Here is a 23,102-nt window from a genome sequence, read left to right as displayed (position 1 = left end):
CACAGCCCAAGTTCTTATAGAACCATAAAACTCTCAATATCCTCAAACATATCAGGCAGTCTATCACATTATATATCCCTGTCTCTCCCTTCTCCCGGCCCTTTAATCTTCCTGCTCCAGTCTGAGGTGTATCCTGTACAAGATCCCCTGCCCCCAGATCCCAAATCTTCCTCTTCCTGTTTTATTCCCTTGTTTTAGTGTAATATATCCTCTGATAATTTCCTGATAAGGGGTGGGTAGAAGGTAAAGGTTTTGTAACTTTGTTCCTCTGAAAATGTTAGTGTTCTACCCTCACATTTGACTGGTTTGACAGATAACATAATTCTACACGACATAATTTTCCTTCAGAATTTTTTTTTTTTTTTTGCGGTACGCAGGCCTCTCGCTGTTGTGGCCTCTCCCGTTGCGGAGCACAGGCTCCGGACGCGCAGGCTCAGTGGCCATGGCTCATGGGCCCAGCTGCTCCGTGCCATGTGGGATCTTCCCGGACTGGGGCACGAACCCGTGTCCCCTGCATCGGCAGGCGGACTCTCAACCACTGCGCCACCAGGGAAGCCCCCTTCAGAATTTTTAAAGCATTGTTCCACTATCTTCTAGCTTCATGCTGGAAGGTGGGTCTAATGCCAGTCTGACTCTTGTTCCTCATTATGCACTGTAGAAGCTTCTTGTGCTCAGCAATGCCTGGTTTGCCTGTCCTTTCTGGGCACCTGAGAAGACTGCATATTCCAAGTCCCTAGCACTCAGGAAGGTCCATGTGACTGGTTCTAGCCAGGGCCGAAGCATTTAAAAGAGAGTACAGTAGGGTTTTTCTACACTTGTTCTCCGCCCACTCTAGAAACTGTGTGCTCAGATTAGCCTAGATTCCTGAGTAACAATATAGAACAGAGTGTTCTCCCTCACCATGGACATGTAGCATAAATGAAAAGTAATGTCTGTTGAATTAAGCCATTATGATTTCAGGATTTATTTGTTGCTATATTATAATTTAGTTTATTATGATTAATAATACAGTATGAGATCCTTTGTTTCTCTCTGGCAATTTTCAGAATCTTTTCTTTATCCCTGGTGTTCTTAAATTTCATATACCTCAGTATATGGTCTTGTTTTTAAAAACTGAGGTTAAATTCACATAGTGTATTAATTTTAAAGTGAACAATTCAGTAGCATTTAGTATATTCACAATAATATGGAAGCACCAACTTCATCTAGCTCCAAAACATTTTCATTATCTCAAAAGAAAACCTCTTATTCATTAAGAATTTACTTCCCATCCTCCAAAATCTCTTACCATTCAATTGATCATTTTATATTTCTAAAATTAGTCTCTACTCTCATTCTCTTTGTCCTTGTGTCCTATGTGTTTTATAATATTTTACTATGAATGGATCCATTCACCATATTTAATCAAAAGTTTACTGCCTCCCTTTTAAAACTCTTTTCCTTTGACTTCTAGGATACTACTCATTCCTACTTCTTTTATGTGCCTGCTCATTCCTTCCTTCTCAGCTTTTCACTGACTTTATTTTATTCTATGATCTAAATCTGTATATACAACTCAACAGCAAGAAAAAAAAAAGACAAAAAAAAATCTGATTAAAAATTGGGCAGAAGATCTGAACAGATATTTTTCCAAAGAAGAAATACAGATGGCCAATAGGTACATGAAAAGATGCTCAACATCACTAATCATCAGGGAAATGCAAAGCAAAACCATAATGAGATATCACCTCACACTTGTTAGAATGGCTATTATCAAAAAGACAAGAAATAACAAGAATGTGGAGAAAAGGGAACCCTGGTACATTGTTGGTGGGAATGTAAACTGAAGCAGCCACTATGGAAAACAGTATGCGGGTTCTTCAAAAAATTAAAAATAGAACTATATGATCCGGCAATTCCACTTTTAGGTATTTATCTGAAGAAAACAAAAACACTTACTTGAAAAGATATATGCACACCCATGTTCACTGCAGAATTGTTTACAACAGCCAAGGTAAAGAAACAACTGAAGTGTTCATCAATGGATGAATAAAGAAATTATGGTTGGTATATATAATGGAATATTATTCAGCCATAAAAAAGAATAAAATCTTGCCATTTGTGACAATATGGATGGACCTCAAGAGCAATGTGCTAAGTGAATTATGTCAGACATAGAAAGACAAAGACCATATGACCTCTCTTATATGTGGAATCTTAAAAAAAAAAAAAAAAAAAAACAAGCTCATAGATACAGACAGCAGACTGATGGCTGGCCAGAGGAGGGGAGTGGGAGGTGGGAGAAGTGAATAAAGGGAACACAATGTTTAAAAAGGGGGAGGGGAGGTAGGCAAAATGTAGACTTCAAAAGCCTCGTGTGAAAAAAGTGATAGACTTGACATCATATAAATTAAAACTTTCTATATGATCAAGCTCACCATAAACAAAGGAAAAGGGCAAGTGCAAACATGGAAAATATATTTGAAAAACAAATAACAGATAAAAGGTTATTATTCGGGCTTCCCTGGTGGTACAGTGGTTAAGAATCTGCCTGCCAGTGCAGAGAACACGGGTTCAAGCCCTGGCCCGGGAAGATCCCACATGCCATGGAGCAACTAAGCCCATGCGCCACAACTACTGAAGCCTGCATGCCTAGAGCCCGTGCTCCGCAACAAGAGAAGCCTCCGTAGTGAGAAGCCCGTGCACCACAACGAAGAGTAGCCCCCGCTCGCCGCAAATAAAGAAAGTCCACATGCAGCAACGAAGACCCAACGCAGCCAAAAATAAATAAATAATAAATAAATAAATTTATTTAAAAAAAGGTTATTATTCACTCCATTAATTCATTCATTGAACAATTAATTAGGGAGTGCCTACTATATGCCAGACACTGTCCTAGGTGCTGGAAACACTAGAATGAACAAATGACAAAATCCCCGCCCTCCTGATTCTTACATTCTAATGGTGCGGGGAGGGACAGGCAATAAAAAAATAAACAAATAGTATGTCAGATGGCAGTTACAGAGAAAAATAAAACAAGAAATGAGGAAAGAGCCTGTGGAGAAGGCAAAGATATGACGCCTTCCAAAAATGAGTAAGAAAAAATCAAACACAAGAGTAAAAAGGCCAAAGAACAAGAACACAGAATTCACAGGCCAAGAAATGCAAATGTCCAGTAAACATGAAAAATTCTTGGTCTAGCCACTAACGCAATGCCACGGCATTATTTGCCCATCAGGTTGGCAAACTTTCAGTACTGGGAGGAGTGGGTAAATGAGTAATCTTGTGCCCCTTCACAGTGGAAGAGTAAATTAGTATCATTTTTTTTTTTTTAGAGGGCAATTTGGCAGGAACTATCTAAATGTTGAAAGCACGTGCCCGTTGACCCCACAACCCCTCTTCTGTATATCACACTGGAAAGAGAGAGGCTTGTACAAAGATTTCCAATGCAGCACTTGTCTGTACTGGGGGAAAGTAGAATACAAATTTTTAAAGTTCTGCCAAGCAAGAAAAAATTAGTCTTTGAGATTTCAAAAATTATTTTCTAATAGCATTAACTACCTGCTACACTTGAATAATTTCTAAATTTTGATGCCTAGTCTAGCTCTCTCTCTCTCACATCCCAGAACCCTAATGCCTAACTGCTTCTCAAACATCTTCACCCAGAAATCCCACAGGAACTTAATCTCACCCCTCAAAACTGAATTTATCTTCTCTTCCTTTCTCCTATATGGATTTGGTAACTCTCCTCTTCCATAGCTCTTCATTTGTATCTCTATTAAGCTATACTACAACTATTTATTTATGTCCACCTTTCCCAACATACTACAAACTCTTTGAGGAATATACTCATTCCTTCAAGTACTTACTATGCACCAGATACAGTACTAGGTACTCTTCATGGATTACCAAGATAAATGTGATAAATCTAGGAATTTAGGGTCTAGTGAAAGCAGGGAGGCATCTTATTAATAATTTAATTCTCAACACAATTATGTCACATAATACAGTTCCACAAAAGCTTGTTATATGAATATAGCAAATAATGAAATAGTATAAACACAGGTTCTGGAAGCCATTCCAATCTTTCTCTAGGATGTTGAAGATTGAAGTACCACCTTTAAAAAATTATAAACACACATTAGGAGTAATTTATTGCTCAAAACTCTCTCACCTTTAGAACAAAATCTTAAGTCCCTACCATGATCTACAAGGTCTATAAGCCAACTATGGACCCACAGAGCCAAATCCAGCCTTCTGCCGCCTCAGTAAATAAAGTTTTATAGGAACATAGACAGGTCCATTCATTTACGCATTGTCCATGGCTGCTTTTCACAACAATGGCAGAGTCTGGTAGCTATAACAGAGACCTTTTAACACGCAAAGCCTAAAATATTTACTATCTGGCGTTTTATTTATTTTTTTAAAGGCATTTTTATTCTAAAACTCCAATTTCAGACCTGCCTTGGGTTTTCATATGGTTTCTCTCCATCTCACACACTCTTTCTGCAGACACATGTACAACTCACTCAGCTTAGTCCCAAATCTGTTCAAGTCCTACATAATACTTTTATCACTCTCTATTGTCTTATAACCTTCCATTTTTTCTTCCGCAGATTTATCACTACCTGACATATTATTAGTTTATTAGTTTTCATCTCCTCAAGAGAATGTAAATTCCATGAAGGCAAAGCTATCTTTGTCTTGTTCATTTCTATACCTCCCAAATAATGCCTGGTATATACATAGTAGATGCTTAATAAATATTTGCTGAATGAATGAATTAGGCATTTATGTTTAAAGAGTTCAAACTTGGAAAAATTATTTGAATATTTTCCTCATTGTAAAAAACTAAGGATTAAATACATATAAAAAGTTTCGAACAGTACCAGTATTAAGCTCTAGATAATAATTACCTGCTGTTATTATCACTATTGAAATTATTAAGGCTATATTACCAATCTAGTGAATCATTAGTGTCCTGTGATTAAAGTATTAAGGAAAAGAATATTGTTTTTAAAAAAGTTTCTAACCGCTAGTTCTCAAACTTGGGGTGGAGACCTCAACTCTTTTAAGAAGTACTGAAAATCAGAGACCCCTCAGAGACAAAAAAGAACTTCCATATAATAATAACTGCAGGTCTTGAAAGAACTATTTGCCTTGGCACAAATGAAAGATAGATTTTCTTTCTTTCTTTCTTTTTTGATGTGGACCATTTTTAAAGTCTTTATTGAATTTGTTACAATACTGCTTCTGCTTTATGTTTTGCTTTTTTTGGCCGCAAGGCATGTGGGACCTTAATCCTCAACCAGGGATAGAACCCGCACCCCCTACATTGGAAGGCAAAGTCTTAACCACTGGACTGCCAGGGAAGTCCCCAAGATTTTCTTTCTTTTTTAAAACTCCCTCTTTTTGAGGGTTACTCTGGAGAGATTATTATTCATTTTCCCCTGTTCTAAAACTATATTTATTATGAAACAAGACTTAGAAAGGGGCATAAAACACAAAGGTACGGGTTAATAACATTTTTTTAAAGTTAATGTCTGTATGACTACTGCCCAAATTAAGAAACAGAACCTAACCACCACCTCCATAGCCTTCCACATTGCCTTTTCCAATCAAAGTCCCATGAGGTAAGCATTATCCTGACTTCTGTGGTATTTAATTTCTTGCATTTCTTTATAGTCATACTACTCAAGTATGTGTGACTAAATAATGTAATTTTAGTGGTTTTGAACTTTATTCATCCTATATACCTCAGTGTTTTTTATCCATTTAACTACTGATGGTCTTTCAGGTTACTTCCAGTTTTGAATTACTGTGAATAATACTGCTGCTGCGGACATTCTTGAATTGCGCCTGATATACATGTTTAGGCATTCTGTAAGGAACCTACCAAGGAAAAGAACTGATGGGTATAAGTTTGACAACATTTGAGAACCACCACCAAAGCACTTTGTTTAGTCAGAAAACATATTACAGAATTGCAAAAACTGCCTAATATTGTCAAAAGACTGAATAGAAGAGAACCAAATGTATTTCTTGGCTGATAAAAATATATTATATACTATCTGTATTACTGTGTGGCGCAAAATGAAAGTGAGAAACAAGGCAAACAAAAGAAGCTCAAAGGGAGCACAGGTGTGCCTAGTTCTTAGCCATTTTCCTCACATGACAGCTACAACCAATTGAAAGCAGAAAATAAACTCAAACAGTACTATCATATACAGATGTCAGCTCCCTAGGGATCTTAAACAGACAGAAAAGTAGAAGAATAAAAAAGAACTGCATAATTTGCTGTTGTAAATGCCAACCTGGAGAATATTTCTAAATCTCAAAGTTAGATTTCATTAAAAAGAAAATGTTATGACTAGGGCATCAAAATAATGTGCTTGAGACCAAATTTTTAAAATGGCATGCATATTGGTAATTTAAAAGTTAGACAATCCCTAGATTGTTGGAAACATATTACTTTAACAGGAGCAATAAAGCTAGATCAATTAGCTTTCACTGTCTTGAAAATGGGAATAAAAAGGAGGAAAACAAGTTACTTCAACATGAAAGCTCCCATTAACACCCTCTCCAAACTCTGCCCCACGCCCCTGCAAAAGTTTTCTACCTTCTAGTTAACACGTATTTCTGTGTGCCAGGAATTAGAGCACTTAGTAAACATTATCTCATTTAATTCTCATAATCCTATGAAGTAGGTACTACCATCCCATTTTACAAAAGAGGAAACTGAGGTTTGAAGAGATCATACCACCCAGAGTCATACTGCCAATGAGGGACCAAATCAGAATTCACATAAAGGTTCCTCTGATCCACCTCTAAACATCATAAATGAAAATGAGTTACTCAGAAGGTCATTAAGGGAAATACAGCTAAGAAACTGAGATTAGAATTAACATCAAGGGGCTGGTAGCGCAGTGGTTAAGAATCTGCCTGCCAATGCTGGGAACACGGGTTCCAGCCCTGGTCTGGGAAGATCCCACATACCGTGGAGCAACTAAGCCCGCGAACCACAACTACTGAAGCCCGTGTGCCACAACTACTGAAGCCCACGCGCCTACAGCCCGTGCTCCGCAACAAGAGAGGCCACCGCGATGAGAAGCCCCTGCACTGCAACGAAGAGTAGCTGCCGCTTGCCCCAACTAGAGAAAGCCCGTGCACAGTAACGAAGACCCAACGCAGCCAAAAATACATAAATAAGATAAATAAGTTTATAAAAAAAAAAAAAGAATTAACATCAAGATACAACCAAAATAAAAATTAACAATCAGCATTCAACATCAAGCCAACAATTTATTTCCCTTCAGAGAATAGCAGCTCACATAGTAGAAAGAAAGCTTTAGAACTGCACAAGGGTGACTCTGAGAGGTTGCTAATGTGAATAATAGAGACTTTTTCACAAGGTTGTTTGTTTCTGCAGCAAAATACTTAAAGCAATTCTTATTACAGAAGATAATCTGCCTTTCCCTAAAAACAGTTCCAGAGGCTGTTTGCCTTAAAATCTAAGAATAAGGAAGAACAAAAGAAAAACAAATTAGAATTCAATGACAGATTTAAAATTCAACGAAATGAACCAATTTCCAGAATACAGAAATGGATTTTTTTTTTTTAAAGGAACAGTCTATATACCAAAACACTACTGGCATGAATTTAAGACTATCTTCTGTGCAATTATACTGGAAGAAAATCTGGCAGAAATATTGGAAAGCTAGCTGACTGGGGAGATGGTTGGTACAAATAAACAACAAACAAAACCCCTCCAATATATCTTACATTGGACAACTACTCTAAGAACAAAGAAATAAAAAATTAGCAACATCTAGTTAAAACTCAAGAGTTTTCCTGTAATGGGGACATTAACTACTAAGAGAAGGGAACCACACCAAGTGTTTTCTATTCTTTGGCATAAATAAACTGCTTTGGCTTAGAGAAATAAAAGTTTAAAAGATGAAAATTTAAAACTCTGTTTCAAGTACAATATGTAATCAGAATAAGCCTGAAATTGTTTAGAGAGGCTGATCTCATAGAGTGATGAAAAGTAAACAGTCACAAGAGCAACACTGATTCAATGCATTACTCCAAATAAGGCAATTTCTATGTGAGAGCAAAGCCCTAAGAGCACGGAGGATGGAATGAGAGAATCATACACAGATAGTGACTGTAATTTCAAAATGGGGGTGGGAGGCAGGGAGAGAATTTTTTTTTTTAATCAGGAAAAAAAATAAGACATGAAATATTAAGAGAATTAGACTTTTGCCTGATATGATAGTAAAAATGATTAAGTCGCATAGTAAGCATGGATTAAGAATACAAAGACATGAGGTTTATTTCATAGGACTCTTAACTCCATCATCAAAAGGCAGATGCCCTTGGGGGAGTGGGCAGTTTGTCTCTACAAAGCAGACCTCAGAGGAAAGTTTCTCTGGCACCCAGACACCTCGACAAACAGTAGCAAGAGAAATCAAAGGGGCAGGAAGCAGTCCAGAGAAGGCTGTTTTTCACTCCATGCCCACCAAGTGATGGCAGGTCTCTACATCCTTAGCTTCTCTACCTTTTACACCCTTCATCCTTTCACTCAGCATACAAGTTAATCAAGTGGCAGAATTCACAAAATATGTATGAAACAGATTTAGAGATGTACAACTTTTAACTCAGAAAGCATCTTTAGCAAGCATACAAAAGTCTCAATGTATTCATTAAAGTTTATATGGTAAACCTTGAGTGACTAAAATTTGCAGGGAACACAGTATGTGGAGTTCTGCTTAAACCAAACTTCATGCCTGAATCTCTGAAGAAGAAAATTTGTGAAAACTTTTTAGTAAGTTTTATTAAAGTTACTTGTTAATTCTAGATTTTATATGATGTATTTTTATATAGAAAATTTACTTCACAGTTCTGGAATTATGCAAAAGGTTATATTTAAATCTGTTCAAAATCCAATCTCTATGCCAGAGAATAAAAGCTTTTCTCCTAGTAACTTCCCCGGCAGTCCAGTGGTTAAGAACCTGCCTTCCAATGCAGGGGACACGGGTTCCATCCCTGGTCGGGGAACTAAGATCCCACATGCTGCGGGGCGACTAAGCCTGCGCGCCACAACTACTGAGCTCCGGTGCGTCAACTAGAGAGCCTGCGTGCTGCAAACTACAGAGCCCACATGCTCTGGAGCCTGAGCGCCACAACTAGAGAGAAGCCTGCCCGGTGCAGCAAGGAGCCCACGCGCGCAACGGAAGAGACCACGTGCCGCAACTAAGACTTGATGCTGCCATAAATGAATGAATGAATAAATAAATAAATATTTTTTAAAAAAAGCTTTTCTCCTAAAAGAGAATTAAAAGGAACAGTCTGTTTTACCATAAAGGAAAACAAATTGAAATGTGTTCCGACCCATTTAATTTCTTCAAAATCACCTTATAAATGGAGAGAGCCAACAACCAAATTGTTCTCTTACGGAGTCATACACATAAACTGAAAAAAAAAATCTGTCAATATATTTAAAATAGGCATGATGAGACTTCCCTGGTGGTGCAGTGGTTAAGAATCCGCCTGCCAATGCAGAGGACACGGGTTTGAGCCATGGTCCAGGAAGATCGCACATGCTGCGGAGCAACTAAGCCCATGCGCCACAACTACTGAGTCTGCGCTCCAGAGCCCACATGCCTGGGGCCCATGCTCCGTAACAAGAGAAGCCACCGCAATGAGAAGCCCTCACACCACAACGAAGAGTAGCCCCCGCTCTCCACAACTAGAGAAAGCCTGTGCACAACAAGGAAGACCCAACGTGGCCAAAAATAAATAAATAAATTTTAAAAATAAAAATATAATAAAATAGGCATGATGACTCCTATGGAAGTGAACTACTTGCTATCTAATTTTTAAAACACCAAGTGAATTTACACTATACAAGCATAGTAAATAATGAGAACTAGATACTTAATATTTGCTTTTTAAAAGACGAAGCAAAAATATGAAGTATTACTGCTCACAGAATATACACTTCATTGTCAAGATCATAAATCAGTTCAAGATGCCTATCAATGAAAATAATGGCAAAAAAGTTTATGTGTGCTTGTCAAAAAATAATCCAAAATTGTTTCAAAAGTTCACTTGAGTAAGATTTTTGCTGAATTTGCCTAGCTTGCCATAATATTTATTAAGCATGACAATTTCAATAATGGCACCTTGTCATCAAACAATACAAATGTCATAAAATAATGAAAATGGGAACAAATCAAACCAGAGGTAACCCTTACTACGCCAGCTCCAGCTATCCAAATTTAAGGAGCCAAACAGATTTGGAAAATTTGAGATACAGCTCTTGCTACTTGCCACCAAAACTCAGGAACCAAACAGATTCAGATAACAAGCTATATCCCTAGCTACCTGAATTTACAACCCAAACTTCCACTATTTATACTTAAGAACCCAGTGGATTCAGACATCTAGGAATGCTTATACTTTATTTTTTCTGTTCTTTGGTTCACTCTTTGTCCAAGAAAACAGGGTTTTATATTTTCATTTCCCCTCTGTGTATCACATTTAGCATTTACCCGTGCCATTACATAGTCCTTGTAAACATTATTTTATTGGCTAATATCCTCACTGAGGGGATTGCTATAATTTATATAACTTCTGCTCAATCTCTGAATGTTTATTTGCCCCCATAACTATGACCCAATAAAAATCTCCAAACATCTTTTTCTTTATTTAAAACAAACATTGCTCTGTGTTAAAACTACAGCTAAATATTTTAGACATTTCATAATAATACTTTAAATGATTTTTGCAAACAGTAACTTAGTAAAACATTATTTTGATAGTTCTCTGTTCTTATTTCTTTAGGCTCAAAACATAAATCCCAAAAGCTCAAAATAAAAATAACTTATTTTAAAATGGTCACATAACTAAGCATAAAACCCTTCTCTTAAAGATATATATTTTAGGTTACATATCCTACTTTTAGTTGGTTTCAGTGGGTACCAATTATTTTGCCCCAATCCCTGTGTCTGCTGACTGTAAAAATGAGATTTAGTAACCAGAAGGTAACAAAAAGATGCACGAATCTTTGCTTTATGAAAAAACAAAGAACAAAGAAATGTGCCATATTTATTAAACAATTTGGCTCAAAGTAATATTAAACTTACATTCAACATTATAGTCTCTAAAATGGACAAAAACAGAAGTTCTTCTAAAACTACTAAATGAAATTCCATGTTTCCTTAAAGCATCTCTAAGGAGTATAACATGTGATCTGTTGAGTTTGTGCCTGCTATAACTACCAGGTGTGACCCTTACGATCCACAAATGCTCTTGAGATTGGCAGGGTGGGAGCACAGGGTGGAACAGTAACCACACATGCATGCACACCCATAAAATGAATTCATGAGCATAAATACTTGGAAAACCACTCATTTCAAAGAGAGAGCAAACAGGAAGAAAAAAATGCCTGACAAAATGTGTGTCTGATAGGAAAAAGTATAGATTTTATCAATGAATCTTTACTACACAGCGTGACCTTTAATTGTTACTAAGAAACTAAGAGAATAACACAACCTTGTGATTGTTACAGATTTAAACAGTCACATGATTTTCAAGTAAGATGGAATACACAATTGTTTTGTTCAGAATTCAGCATTCAGAATTCTTTTGTTCTAAATCACCTCAAAAGCCAACCTGTCTATCTTTTAAATATTATTAAAATTAGCCTTGTACAACTTCCCCAGAGTAGGTAGTAGATGTCACACTGTAGGACAATCTATTACTACTTCTTCTCTAGAAAGCTCTTGCTACCCTAAGGGCTATCTCCAGAACTGAGTGTCCAAACGAAATCACTATTTTTGTGGCTTCATTTAATCATTTAAGATATTTATCTAAGAATCTCAAAATCCAAATCTGTGATAGAACTAGAACTTAAGTAAAACAGGTTAATGTTATTACTATCTCCTAAGTATCCAGACAGAGGTTTCGTTGCTTGACATTCTATTTTATTCCCTACTCAGTAATGCTTTTTACTTAAAAAGCTTGAAACTGCTTCTTTTTTGTGGGCAATATGAAATGCTCACCTCCATCGTGAAGGCAAATACAAGAGAAACATTTTTCTCAAAAGAGAGAAACAGTATTAAAAGAACCACTGCTGTCTGAAGATGGCCTTTGTGCACTTCTACCATAACAAACACGTTGAGATGTTAATTATTCCTCTCATTTTTCAATTTAGACCCTGACTTCATTAAAATCAATGTGAAAAATACTCTGTACTCACTCTGGCATTCTATGAATTGATGAATAAAAGTGCAGTCCCCGCCACTCTTTGAAAGCAAGTGCTCTAATAAAGAAAGAAACACCTTTAAGGATACAGTTTTTGTTGCTGTTTTTGAAAACCAACAGCAAAGGTAGGAAAACCAAAATGTATTAACATGGGTAACTGAATAAGATTAATAAAAATTTAATATATTTTAATACTAACAGCAGACATATTTTGGAGTTAAAGTTAAATGACTGAAAATTATAATTATATAATCTTAATCTGTACCCCAAATGGTTAGCTTTTAAAGGTGCAGTTTCTATCCAAATAGCTCAAGAAAACCATAGAAATATATTGCTTTAAAAAGCTTCTCCCACTTTTAAAATACATCTTTTTCTTGAGAGCTTAACAAACACCCTTAAATAATTTAAAAATTTTATATTTGTTCTTACTGAATTAATTTTCAAATGACTGTTCGCCAACAGTCCCCCTTCAAAGATATTCATCTTAGTTAAGAGGCAAACAGTAAATACTTTAAGAATACCATAAAATGCCTTAAAATTTTTAAGAAACTGATATAATATTTTAATTTTTACACTTTCATTTCACTAGTAGTCTTTCCCCTTGAGTCACTTAATCTATACTTCATACACTATCAAATCATTACATTGTTATCTCTGCCTAAATGATTAAAATCAATGCCCGTACATTTTAAAATAAGAGCTTGGTAAATGGTTTCGCTCAGGTCAAACAGATTTTTTTTTTTCAATAAGTAAAGAGAATCAAAACCTAACACAGTAGTTTAATAAATGTTTCAGCCCTTTTCTTACAATAAGCTTTATTTACTTTGATTCAAAGAGTTAACTTCGAAATCTGGACAACATCCTTCAAGTACATATTTGTATCTTTCAAAACTACCAAACAGACATTGGAAGTTCAAGTGTTAAAAATATATTCCAACATGATGACTATCTAGAAGGTGTAAACACACAAAAACCTGTCAAAGAGGACGAGTCAGTACCACTCTGACTGTAAAAGCTTCTTTTATCTTCCACCTGGCCTCACCCCTCATCATTTCAACTTTGCTTAAGAGGCAGGCATCTCCTACTCTGATGGCTGGACAACCTCTCTTGACACCCTTACTGATGGCCTTCTTCTTTACCTTCATATTCAAATCCCTCATTATCCTTTATCTACTTACATGGTATGACGATATATATTTCTATATAAACACACATACAGTTATATACAGTTGTAACTACATATAACACATACATATATATAACTACATACAGTTATACAGAAATACAATGAAAAAGAGAAAAAAAGGCTAACTGCAATAGAAATTAGAAATTAAAAAAAAAAATCTAATAAATAGCATTTGCCAATTGCAGCCAAGAAATCCAAAACAGGAGTCTTCAGTTGAATAGTAATTACCAAAATAAAAAGTTGTTTACATAAATCCTATGTAAGCTATAGAACATTTTCAAAACTCAAACTGTACAATATCACTGTTAAATATGAAAACTCAGTAAAACCAAATTTTAGCCTAACTAAAGGACTTTATAAAACATATTTAAAAATATATATATTTGAAACCAAATTTCAGAGAAGCATCACAAGACTTCAGATGAAATTTATTAATGCAGGACATCCCACCATCACATACCAAGCCAAAAATCAAACTTTTTACCTACTCTGATTTTACTATCTGGACTCTACATTAAAATATCTACTATACTAGTTTGGATAAAATGCAAGATTAATATAAAAAGATAAATATACATGTGACTTTCACAAAGGTTATTTCCTAAGATACATGAGGAGAGTCTTTCAGGTAGTACATGTAAAGGATTTGGATGATGACACTGTTAACACTTCATTACTTGAATTCAGGACCTTGGGAATTTCACTTTGCAAAAAACTACAAAAGATGTCACTGATAATCCAAACCAAGAATCAAGAATCAGATACTGAAAGTGCTGGGGCAGGGGAGGGGGTGCGTCCTGTGCTACTAAATAGAGCTGTAGGAATATCAAGAAAAAGCAGATACAGAAACATAATAGAGAATCATGACACTTAAAATGTGTTTTATTTATACATGAGTTACCTATGGGTTTTGATTTTTTATACCTGTGTTGTCCAGTACAGTAGCCATTAGCCACATGTGGCCACTGAGCCCTTAAAAAGTTGCTAGTTTGAACTGAAATGTGTTGTCAGTGTAAATTAAATATATACTGATTTCAAAGACTTACTAAGGAAAAAAGAATGTGAAATCCTCATTTGCAATCTTTTAGTATTGATTACATATTGAAATAATATTTTGGATATAGTGAGTTAAAGTAAATATATTATTAAATACATTATTAAAAATTTACCTATTTCTTTTTATAATTTTAATGTGGCTACCAGAAAATTTTAAATTATGTATGTGGCTCTCAGAATAGTTCTATTAGACAGAGCTTTTCTATACCTTCTAAGATATATTTAAAATATGCTTATAACATTTTAAAAATTACAGTACAAAACTGTGCTTATAGCAGCTACTTTAGATTTAAGTAATCTCAAAAATGGGATTTAATGGAGAAGTATTATTAATCTTAATTTCTCCAGACATTTTTGAAATATTCTCTTATAACCATACTTGGTTCTCGCTCTATTTAAAGAGTAATTTTAGTTAAAATCATATCTGATAGCACATTATGATTGTGGACTTTGGCAATATTTGAATACTTGATAATTGGTTTCTTACTATATCATAAATAATTCAGAATAGACCCATCTTATTCCAAAATCCATTTTGTAACTAAATCCAGTGTATGAATCTTTTGTGCATATCCAGATATTTACTACTCAGTTTCTTTAAAGACATTCTATTATTCACTCTCACACTACTCAATTTAGCACTACCAGAAAAACAAATACCAGCAAGGGAAAAATAATCATAGCAAGGAGCACCCTAAAGTGTCCGAAATATCTTATTCAGTGTTTTTTTTGGAGGGGGGGCTGCATTGGGTCTTTGTTGCTGCCATCGGGTTTTCTCTAGTTGCAGTGAGTGGGAGCTACTCTTCATTGTAGTGCACGGGTTTCTCATCGCAGTGGCTTCTCTTGTGGAGCATGGGCTCTAGGCATGGGCTTCAGTAGTTGCAGCACGTGGGCTCAGTAGTTGTGGCGCACGTGTTTAGCTGCTCTGTGGCATGTGGGATCTTCCAGGACCAGGGATCTAATCCGTGTCCCCTGTATTGGCAGGCAGATTTTTAACCACTGCACCACGAGGGAAGTCCCCTTATTCAGTTTTAAATCAAGGAGCTGTCTACAACTATTCTCCTCTAAATCAACTGGAATTGGCAAAAAATTTTAAGCAGTAATTTGACAATTCTAAATAGTATAAAGATGGGTCAGTGTATATAGAAAGATTCTTAACTGAAGGAATAGAATGTTCCCAGCTCGAGTTAACACTAACATTATCCATGAATACATGCTCAAGTCAAAAGGGTGATGGATTTGAATAAGAAGTGTACATGCCAGAAAGAGAAAAAAGGGCAAAATAACGACAACAGAAAATATAAATTCATTTAAGAATGAGAAGCCTTTAGAAGATGAGGATTAAGTCTTTTTACATGTTTGCTAAATATACTTTAGTAATAGTGGTGCAATGAATATAAACTACACCTTTAAAAAGTCTCAAATTGAAACTCAAACTGAAATTTTAAAATGTCAATGTATTTTCACAAAACATACATAAAATAGTCAAATAACAATGATTAATGAAACATTTTTAAAATTTAGAGTTTCAAGATTTGTTATATACAGATTATTTAGCTCTCGACCTTGCGGCTCACATATACATGATTACCTGAGCCTATTATGCCAGTTCTTGATTAAAATCCAACCAACCAAACCGAATCAAAACAAACCAAAAGAGCACCTCCTAACTTTAGCAGAGTTTGGTTGCTGCCCAAGAACTATAAAGATATCCCCTGATACATGGAAAAAGTATTTAGTAAGAAATTCTTGGGTATCGACCTTGATGTCTTCCACCAACTTCTGTATAAAAACTGAGTTGAGAGGCACATAGATTTGTAAACACAGAAAACAGTTTTATTCATTTTGTACTCTAAGCAACCAATACAGGATTTGGCATACAGTTGGTGCTCAATTAATGTTGGGTGAATGGGGTGGGTAGGAGGAATCTTAATGACTGAAGGAATATAGAAACCATTGAGTAGAAACCCCATGTTGCACTAAGAAAACCAACAGAGGCTGTACATTTTTGGCAAGAGATAACCCAAGCTATCCAGAAAGAAGGGTCATGTATCAAGAACAAATAAAGAATTTTTCAGATGGCAGAAATGACTGACACTGTTATCTCTGATTGATGAAACAGACGGATAAAGAGAGCAATTTCTATGATACGTTCAAAGGCTCACTGGCCTCTGAAGTAAACTCCTGGCCAGGAAGGGGGCAGGGGGTGCACAAACATTAAAAAATGGTGGCCAATTATCCCCAGGAAGCGGTATTTGATGGAAGAAAATGGTAGTATCGTCTTTGAAAATATAGTGGGGGAAAAAAGCTATACTATGTTATATAAGCCAGTACTAAAGTTGAACATTATCATTTTCTTGTTATTTGAATAATTGAAATTTCCATATAACAAGGGATATCTAACCATAGATCACAGAATTAAGAATTACAAAATAAAGGGAAGCTTGATTTTTACAAGATGGGATTTAATAGTCAATGAGCAGCATGCTTTTCATTCCAAACACTTAAAACCTAAAAACCCTGACTTCTCTATCCTGCTTAAATAGTAAAAGGATATCATGAAAGAAAAATATTTAAGTTTTTTACACTACCTTTTTCTGTGCTCCCATTTATTTTAGGTAAGAAGTCATCAACTTGTGTCCCTAGGATTAAGACAGTGTATCATTGCCTGATCAAAGAAAGTATTATTTAAAACTGGTCTCAAGTGTAACCATGGCATTTTGTATCCCTACTTACATTAAGACCGATAGAACACTTTAAATTTATTTTTACAAGAAGGGTTCAACTTCCCATTTTCTATCATCTCAGAGAAAACCTACAACTGCTTAGTAAGCTGCCAGTGAACCTCAAAAGAAAAAGGATCCTGCTGTTGATGTGTTTTTCTTATTTAAATATCTCTAAGCAGACCGTCTCAGAGGCAGAAATTTCATTCATCTCAAGGACTAAACGATGGTGCCCACTGGTGGCAATCAAGCATATTTTTAAAGGAAATTTTCGGAAAGAGGGTAGATACTTTACACCTAATACGTAAAACATCCTTCTTAAAGAAATAAGTACCCAATGTGAGATAGTAAACATCAAAAATTTAATAATAAAAATTCAGCTTTAAATAAGAAATTTGGTGACACCTACCTAAGCTGCTGCATTCTTTAAGAGTTTTCTCTTGAAGATGTTCTAACCGTACTGTAAATAAAAGTCCAAGAAAAAGATATTTCACAGATAAAAAGAAAAAATCAAATCAAATCTATTTCTGGATTAGCTTAACTTACCTTGTAAAGCTGTTAGCCTTTCATTGGTGAAGTCATTATCAGCTTGCAAAGCTTCTATTTTTGCCTGGAGCTCCTGTTCTTTTTCTTCCATTTCATCTATTTTATGTTGTAATTCTTTTTTCTCAGCTTGTCCCTTCTGTTGGATTTCCTCTTGTTTTCCCTCTGCTACCTGTTGAAAAAGAGAAAGAAAATTCAGCTGTTTTAATAAAATCGAACCTTGATTTAAGAGGTCTAAAGCAGGACTGCTTTTATTCACATAAACTTCTACGGAGAATATTCTATATTATAGAACATATCTGTAAATGTCAAAATGATGTCAAAAATGATATGCACTGTGTCATGCCTCCATATCACTTAGGAGAGAAAAACTTGTAGCAAGCAAGCAAACTCAATACATACGGAGATTATAGGGGTCAAAATGAAAAACACATTTTTCAAGAGGGAAATAACGGTTTCCCCTGAAATTACTATTGTTCCAATTAGTTTGTAAATTCTAAAATGTAACTTATTCTGAAATTTTAAACAAAATTACGTTTAGCTGAATGAATGATGATTACAAGAACTTTTTAAGATGACCTCTTTTTAACAAGTCCAATATTTAAAGCTATTATAGGTTAACCAATCACACAAAGAGGAGGTGTGCTCTGGTCTTCTCTAACAAATGTGTATCTTCTAGCCACTCAATCCATGGTTAGAATTATATAAAGATGTGTCTTCACAAACTCAGTTCTAACATTTTACAGCAGTGGTCCCCAACCTCTTTTTTTTAAAAAAAGCATTTAAAAACATTTATTTATTTTTATTATTAATTAATTTATTTATTTTTGGTTGCACCGGGTCTTAGTTGCAGCACGTGTGCTCCTTAGTTGCGGCCACGGGCTCCTTAGTTGTGGCATGCAAACTCTTAGTTGTGGCATGCATGTGGGATCTAGTTCCCTGACCAGGGATTGAACATGCATCCCCTGCATTGGAAGGTGGATTCTTAACCACTGTGCAACCAGGGAAGTCCCAGTCCCCAACCTTTTTGGCACCAGGGACCAGTTGTGTGGAAGAGCATTTTTCAACAGATGGGGTGGGTAGGGATGGTTCAGATGGTAATGTGAGCAATAGGGAGCAGCAGATGAAGTTTTGCTCGCCCGCTCGCCCACCGCTCATCTCCTGCTGTGCCGCCCGGTTCCTAACAGGCCGCAGACCATTAGTGGTCTGCGGTCCGCGGGTTGGGGACCCCTGTTTTACAGGACCAACCTGGCATTACCTATGGTCTGGTCTGTCCTCATCCTAAATGTCCTATAGCTACAAGGAGATGCAGCTGAAGTGAAGCCAATGGCCTCCCTAGAAGGAATCACTCCAAGGTTCCCTCTGGGCTTGTGCTAGCACTAACATAGCTGGGCCCTGATTTTGGGACACCCGAAAGATAAGCAGATTCCAGTTTTTCAAAAGTCTAAATATCTTGGGTTTTGCTGACTCTCATCTATTTCCTGTTACATATTTTAAAATGCCTATTATGAAGTACTATTTGTTTCCATCCAAAGGAAATATGTCAGCTTTTACAAACTTTCAGTTATCTGTGGTAAGGGGGTTTGGGCTAAATGGCACCTGATTTTTACTATGAATTTAAACCATTACCAAATTTTACATCAACAACTATTCAGCAATAACTAACTCTTAAGCTATCCAGTGTATTAGGGACGATTAATTTACATACTTCTAGGTTGAGAAATACCTACCTTTAATTTATCAGATAAATCTTTAATCTCATTAACTGCTCCATTATATTTATTGGCTAACTCTCTTAATTCTTCCTGAGTCCGTTCATTCATTTCTTTCAGGTGGGTACATTCATCTTCAGTATTACTCAGACTTCGCTGTAATTCAAATTTACAGGCAATTGATTTAGCATAAATGCACATTCTAAATTCAATTTATAAAAAGTGTAACTCTATGGGCTGTTCTAAATCAGCATCTACCCTGGACTTTATATAAAGCTGAGTTAAGTAACATAAGAATTTCAATTTACTTTAGGTACATGCTAAAACAGAAAATACCAAGAATTTGGAAAAACAAAAAACAGGGGGAGGGAGAAAAGGACAATACCTTATATAATTACACTTTTTTTTTTTTTTTGTGGTACGCGGGCGTCTCACTGTTGTGGCCTCTCCCGTTGCGGAGCACAGGCTCCGGACGCGCAGGCTCAGTGGCCATGGCTCACGGGCCCAGCCGCTCCGTGGCATGTGGGATCTTCCTGGTCCGGGGCACGAACCCGTGTCCCCTGCATCAGCAGGCGGACTCAACCAGTGCGCCACCAGGGAAGCCCATAATTACACTTTTTAAAGGCCATTGGTTATGAGTTTTAGCCTTGAAAATATTTTAAGCCTATCAATTCTTGAAAACAAGTTTAATAATGTGCACAGAATCAATTTAATAAAATTAGAAGACAATTAGCAATTTTCTTTCCTTGCATGTCATATTAATGACATGACAGTGAATCAGTCACTTTGGGATGGGGCTATTATAGAAACTATCCTTATATTAAAATATGTTTACTATTTAGTTTACAATGGACATTTTAACTAAATCCAGTAACATGTAACTTCTGTGGTAATTTTCCAGTACTTCAAAAGAATAACCCATATTATCAATTATGTTGTTTTAAAGCAATGAGAATCACATTTTGATTATTCCTAAAAGACCTAGAAAGGACCTCAGAGATAATTTCCCCTGTGAACCTCCAAACAGGAACAATTTTCCTCTCTGGAGGATGGGTAAAGTAAGAATAGTGGTGTTGCTCTCTACCTTACACTGACTATCCTCAACTGGAAGAAAAACAAAACTATGTGAAATGAGATCAATTCCCTGGCACGTATCGTGGTCCACTGTGTGGAGGCTGAATCCTAACCAAAGGGCAAATAGTAAAATTCCCTGGTTAGGCTTTTATTTCCTCAGCCACTGACTAGAGACCATAAGCACCAGAACTCACAGGGTTATGTTGAGAATTCCTGACAATGAAAACAGCATACTGCTCCTTCCCACCAGATAGACAGGAAAAATTTTCTAGCTATATAATAATATCCAAGTTTGAAATGTCCTGAAATGCTAGCTAGCACTTTTAGGCTAAAATTTTAAAATCATAGTACTATTTAGTATTTGTTAAATTTAAATACCTCAACTTCTGAAAGTTTTCTAACCACTTCAATTTTCTCCTGAAGAACCCGCCTCAGGGACTCTTTGGCTGTCGTCTCATAGTTGTGTTTATCCTCCTGTAATGCTATAAGTTCCTTCCGTAAACTATCTTCTGTTTGATTCTAGGATTAAAAAATATTTATAATTATAGCCAAGTTATTTTTTAAAGTATTTTCCATTTAAAAAAACAACACATTGTAATGCTCTTTGAGTTCTATATTAAGGTACCTCCAAACACAAATTATGTTCACTCTGTATTAATTGAAGCTGTTATTTAAAAGCTGCATGAATAAATTATGCCTTCACAAATATATTAATTCACACTTCCAACAGAAAAAAAATGTCGAAATAAACTGAAAATTTCTCTCAAATATACAAAATGAATGAACTCTTCTACTTGCCATATTCTCTGAAAGCCACAACATTTACATTTATGGGCAAAAATAATCTCTTACCTCTAAAGGGGTCAAGCATTTTAAAATAATAACTAAACCAAATGGAATAACAGCACCCTGTGGAAAAAGCTGATTCCACGTCTAAGGCAGGAAATGTAAAAGATGAGTATGGACTATCTTGTCTGATATGACAGCAGGAAGCTATCAAAGTCTTCCAGGGTTCTACCAAAAGAACCCAGGTGCCAACCTGAAGAAGTTCCTATAGACCAAAGGTGGGATAACTGGGAATCAATAAGGAAAACAAATGAAATAGGTTTATACACATGAAATATATTTAAATCTAAGTTGGGGGGAAAAAAAATACTTCATTGGTCATTCTTTGGTGGATGAAAAGGAACCAAACCATTATTTTGAAATCCAGTAAATAAAGGGAGAAAATCATTTATCCTGCCTTGCCTAAAGAAAATGTATCTCAGGATAACAAAATGGTTTATGCGGGGAAGTTTCTCTTTATAGAAGTAACTCAGCTAGTAAATGAAGGAAAGATAGAATCACAACATCACGATTTTTGCAACCCTTAATAAAAGAATGGATCTAGGAAAGGATAATCAAAGACTGCTAATATCTCAAAAAGAAAGACAACTAGACACTATGGTGCTTCCTGGTGAAAGTACACAATATTATCTACGAAGTGTTGAAAGAAAAAAAAAGTTGAGCCTACATCAGAGTTGATCTAAATCTGTAGATCAAACTACGAATTTATGGTGTGGAAGGAGGAGCTAGAAGAATGTTTAAATATCAATCCAGACTGAGGAAAATTATACAGAACAAATGACTCAGTTTCTCCAACAAATATCAACTATGATGGAACAAAGAGAGAGCTGTACATGGGTATTCACTATACAGTTCTTTCTATTTACATGTATGTTTGAAATTTTCCATAATGATAGAAGATTAAAAAGAATGGTGAAAACGTATAAACGTTTTTGCATGTATTCAAAATGACAAAGACATGAAGCCACATAAAAAAACTATGCATTCTTCTTTATGTACTTGAGATTAATACTTACTTTGGAGCAAGCCTGTAATTGGTTTCCCATAACCTCTAACCGTGATAAGAGTCTATCTTCATCTATTAAAGCCTGTTGAAGAAAAATTAAATATCAGTAAAATCCCAGAGGAATAAAAAAAAATATATCAAAATGGTTGCTACTGCCAGAAAAGATCTAAAATCATAACGCTGACCAACATCCACTGAAAAATGCTAAATTTTCATTATTTGTTCATTAGGAAATAACTTTGCCTTTGCTTCACAAAATTTTAGTTTTAGCTTAATCAACAGCTAAGGGATATTAAACTGTGCTTAAATGCTTCTTGAATATAAAGGCAACTGGAATACCTGCCAACTGGTATCTGAAGCCTCCTGGGTGATGGCTAGTAGCCGCTGAAGTGTGGCTAACTTCTGTTCCAACATCTGTTCCCGATGTAAGGCCTCCTAATATTATAAATCACAAAAGAAATTCTAATAAACTCAGCATGATACCTTTGAAGAGTAATCAATTTTTAGCACATTCTGAAAATATTCTCATATTACAACCCACAGTGTATCTCACTTTCAAATCTGATAAATCTACTTTGTAAAATATATTTAGGCCACATCATTATAGCCTCATTTGTTGAGCTGTGAGTAGTGCTATTAGGGGTGCTGTAGTTGCAACTTCCCCTATAACAGAAAACAGGTCATCTGTTTTTGTTTTTTTTACTTGT

At 35.7% G+C, this 23,102-nt stretch overlaps 1 protein-coding gene across 29 annotated transcripts in view; it reads right to left on the bottom strand.

Annotated features, from left to right (window-relative positions):
* The window catches only part of SLMAP (sarcolemma associated protein), a 149,234-nt gene that overhangs the window by 36,677 nt on the left and 89,455 nt on the right, over positions 1-23,102 (bottom strand). For 10 of the 29 annotated variants that reach the window (XM_027121160.1, XM_027121158.1, XM_027121169.1 and 7 more), the window contains 8 exons: positions 22,735-22,830; positions 22,406-22,477; positions 20,922-21,062; positions 19,488-19,625; positions 17,761-17,929; positions 17,624-17,674; positions 17,083-17,133; positions 12,245-12,307 (listed from right to left, as the gene is read on the bottom strand). In XM_027121160.1, the coding sequence (XP_026976961.1) occupies positions 12,245-12,307; positions 17,083-17,133; positions 17,624-17,674; positions 17,761-17,929; positions 19,488-19,625; positions 20,922-21,062; positions 22,406-22,477; positions 22,735-22,830 (781 nt within the window). The remainder of the gene's footprint in view (positions 1-12,244; positions 12,308-17,082; positions 17,134-17,623; positions 17,675-17,760; positions 17,930-19,487; positions 19,626-20,921; positions 21,063-22,405; positions 22,478-22,734; positions 22,831-23,102) is intronic. The other 19 variants (XM_027121163.1, XM_027121170.1, XM_027121171.1 and 16 more) reach the window with 7 other exon arrangements.

The sequence above is a fragment of the Aethalodelphis obliquidens genome, unplaced genomic scaffold (genome assembly GCF_003676395.1).
Source record: "Aethalodelphis obliquidens isolate GAN/ISIS:26980383/991018 unplaced genomic scaffold, ASM367639v1 scaffold22, whole genome shotgun sequence".
Taxonomy (NCBI): domain Eukaryota; kingdom Metazoa; phylum Chordata; class Mammalia; order Artiodactyla; family Delphinidae; genus Aethalodelphis; species Aethalodelphis obliquidens.
This window is presented reverse-complemented; position numbering and strand designations above follow the sequence as displayed.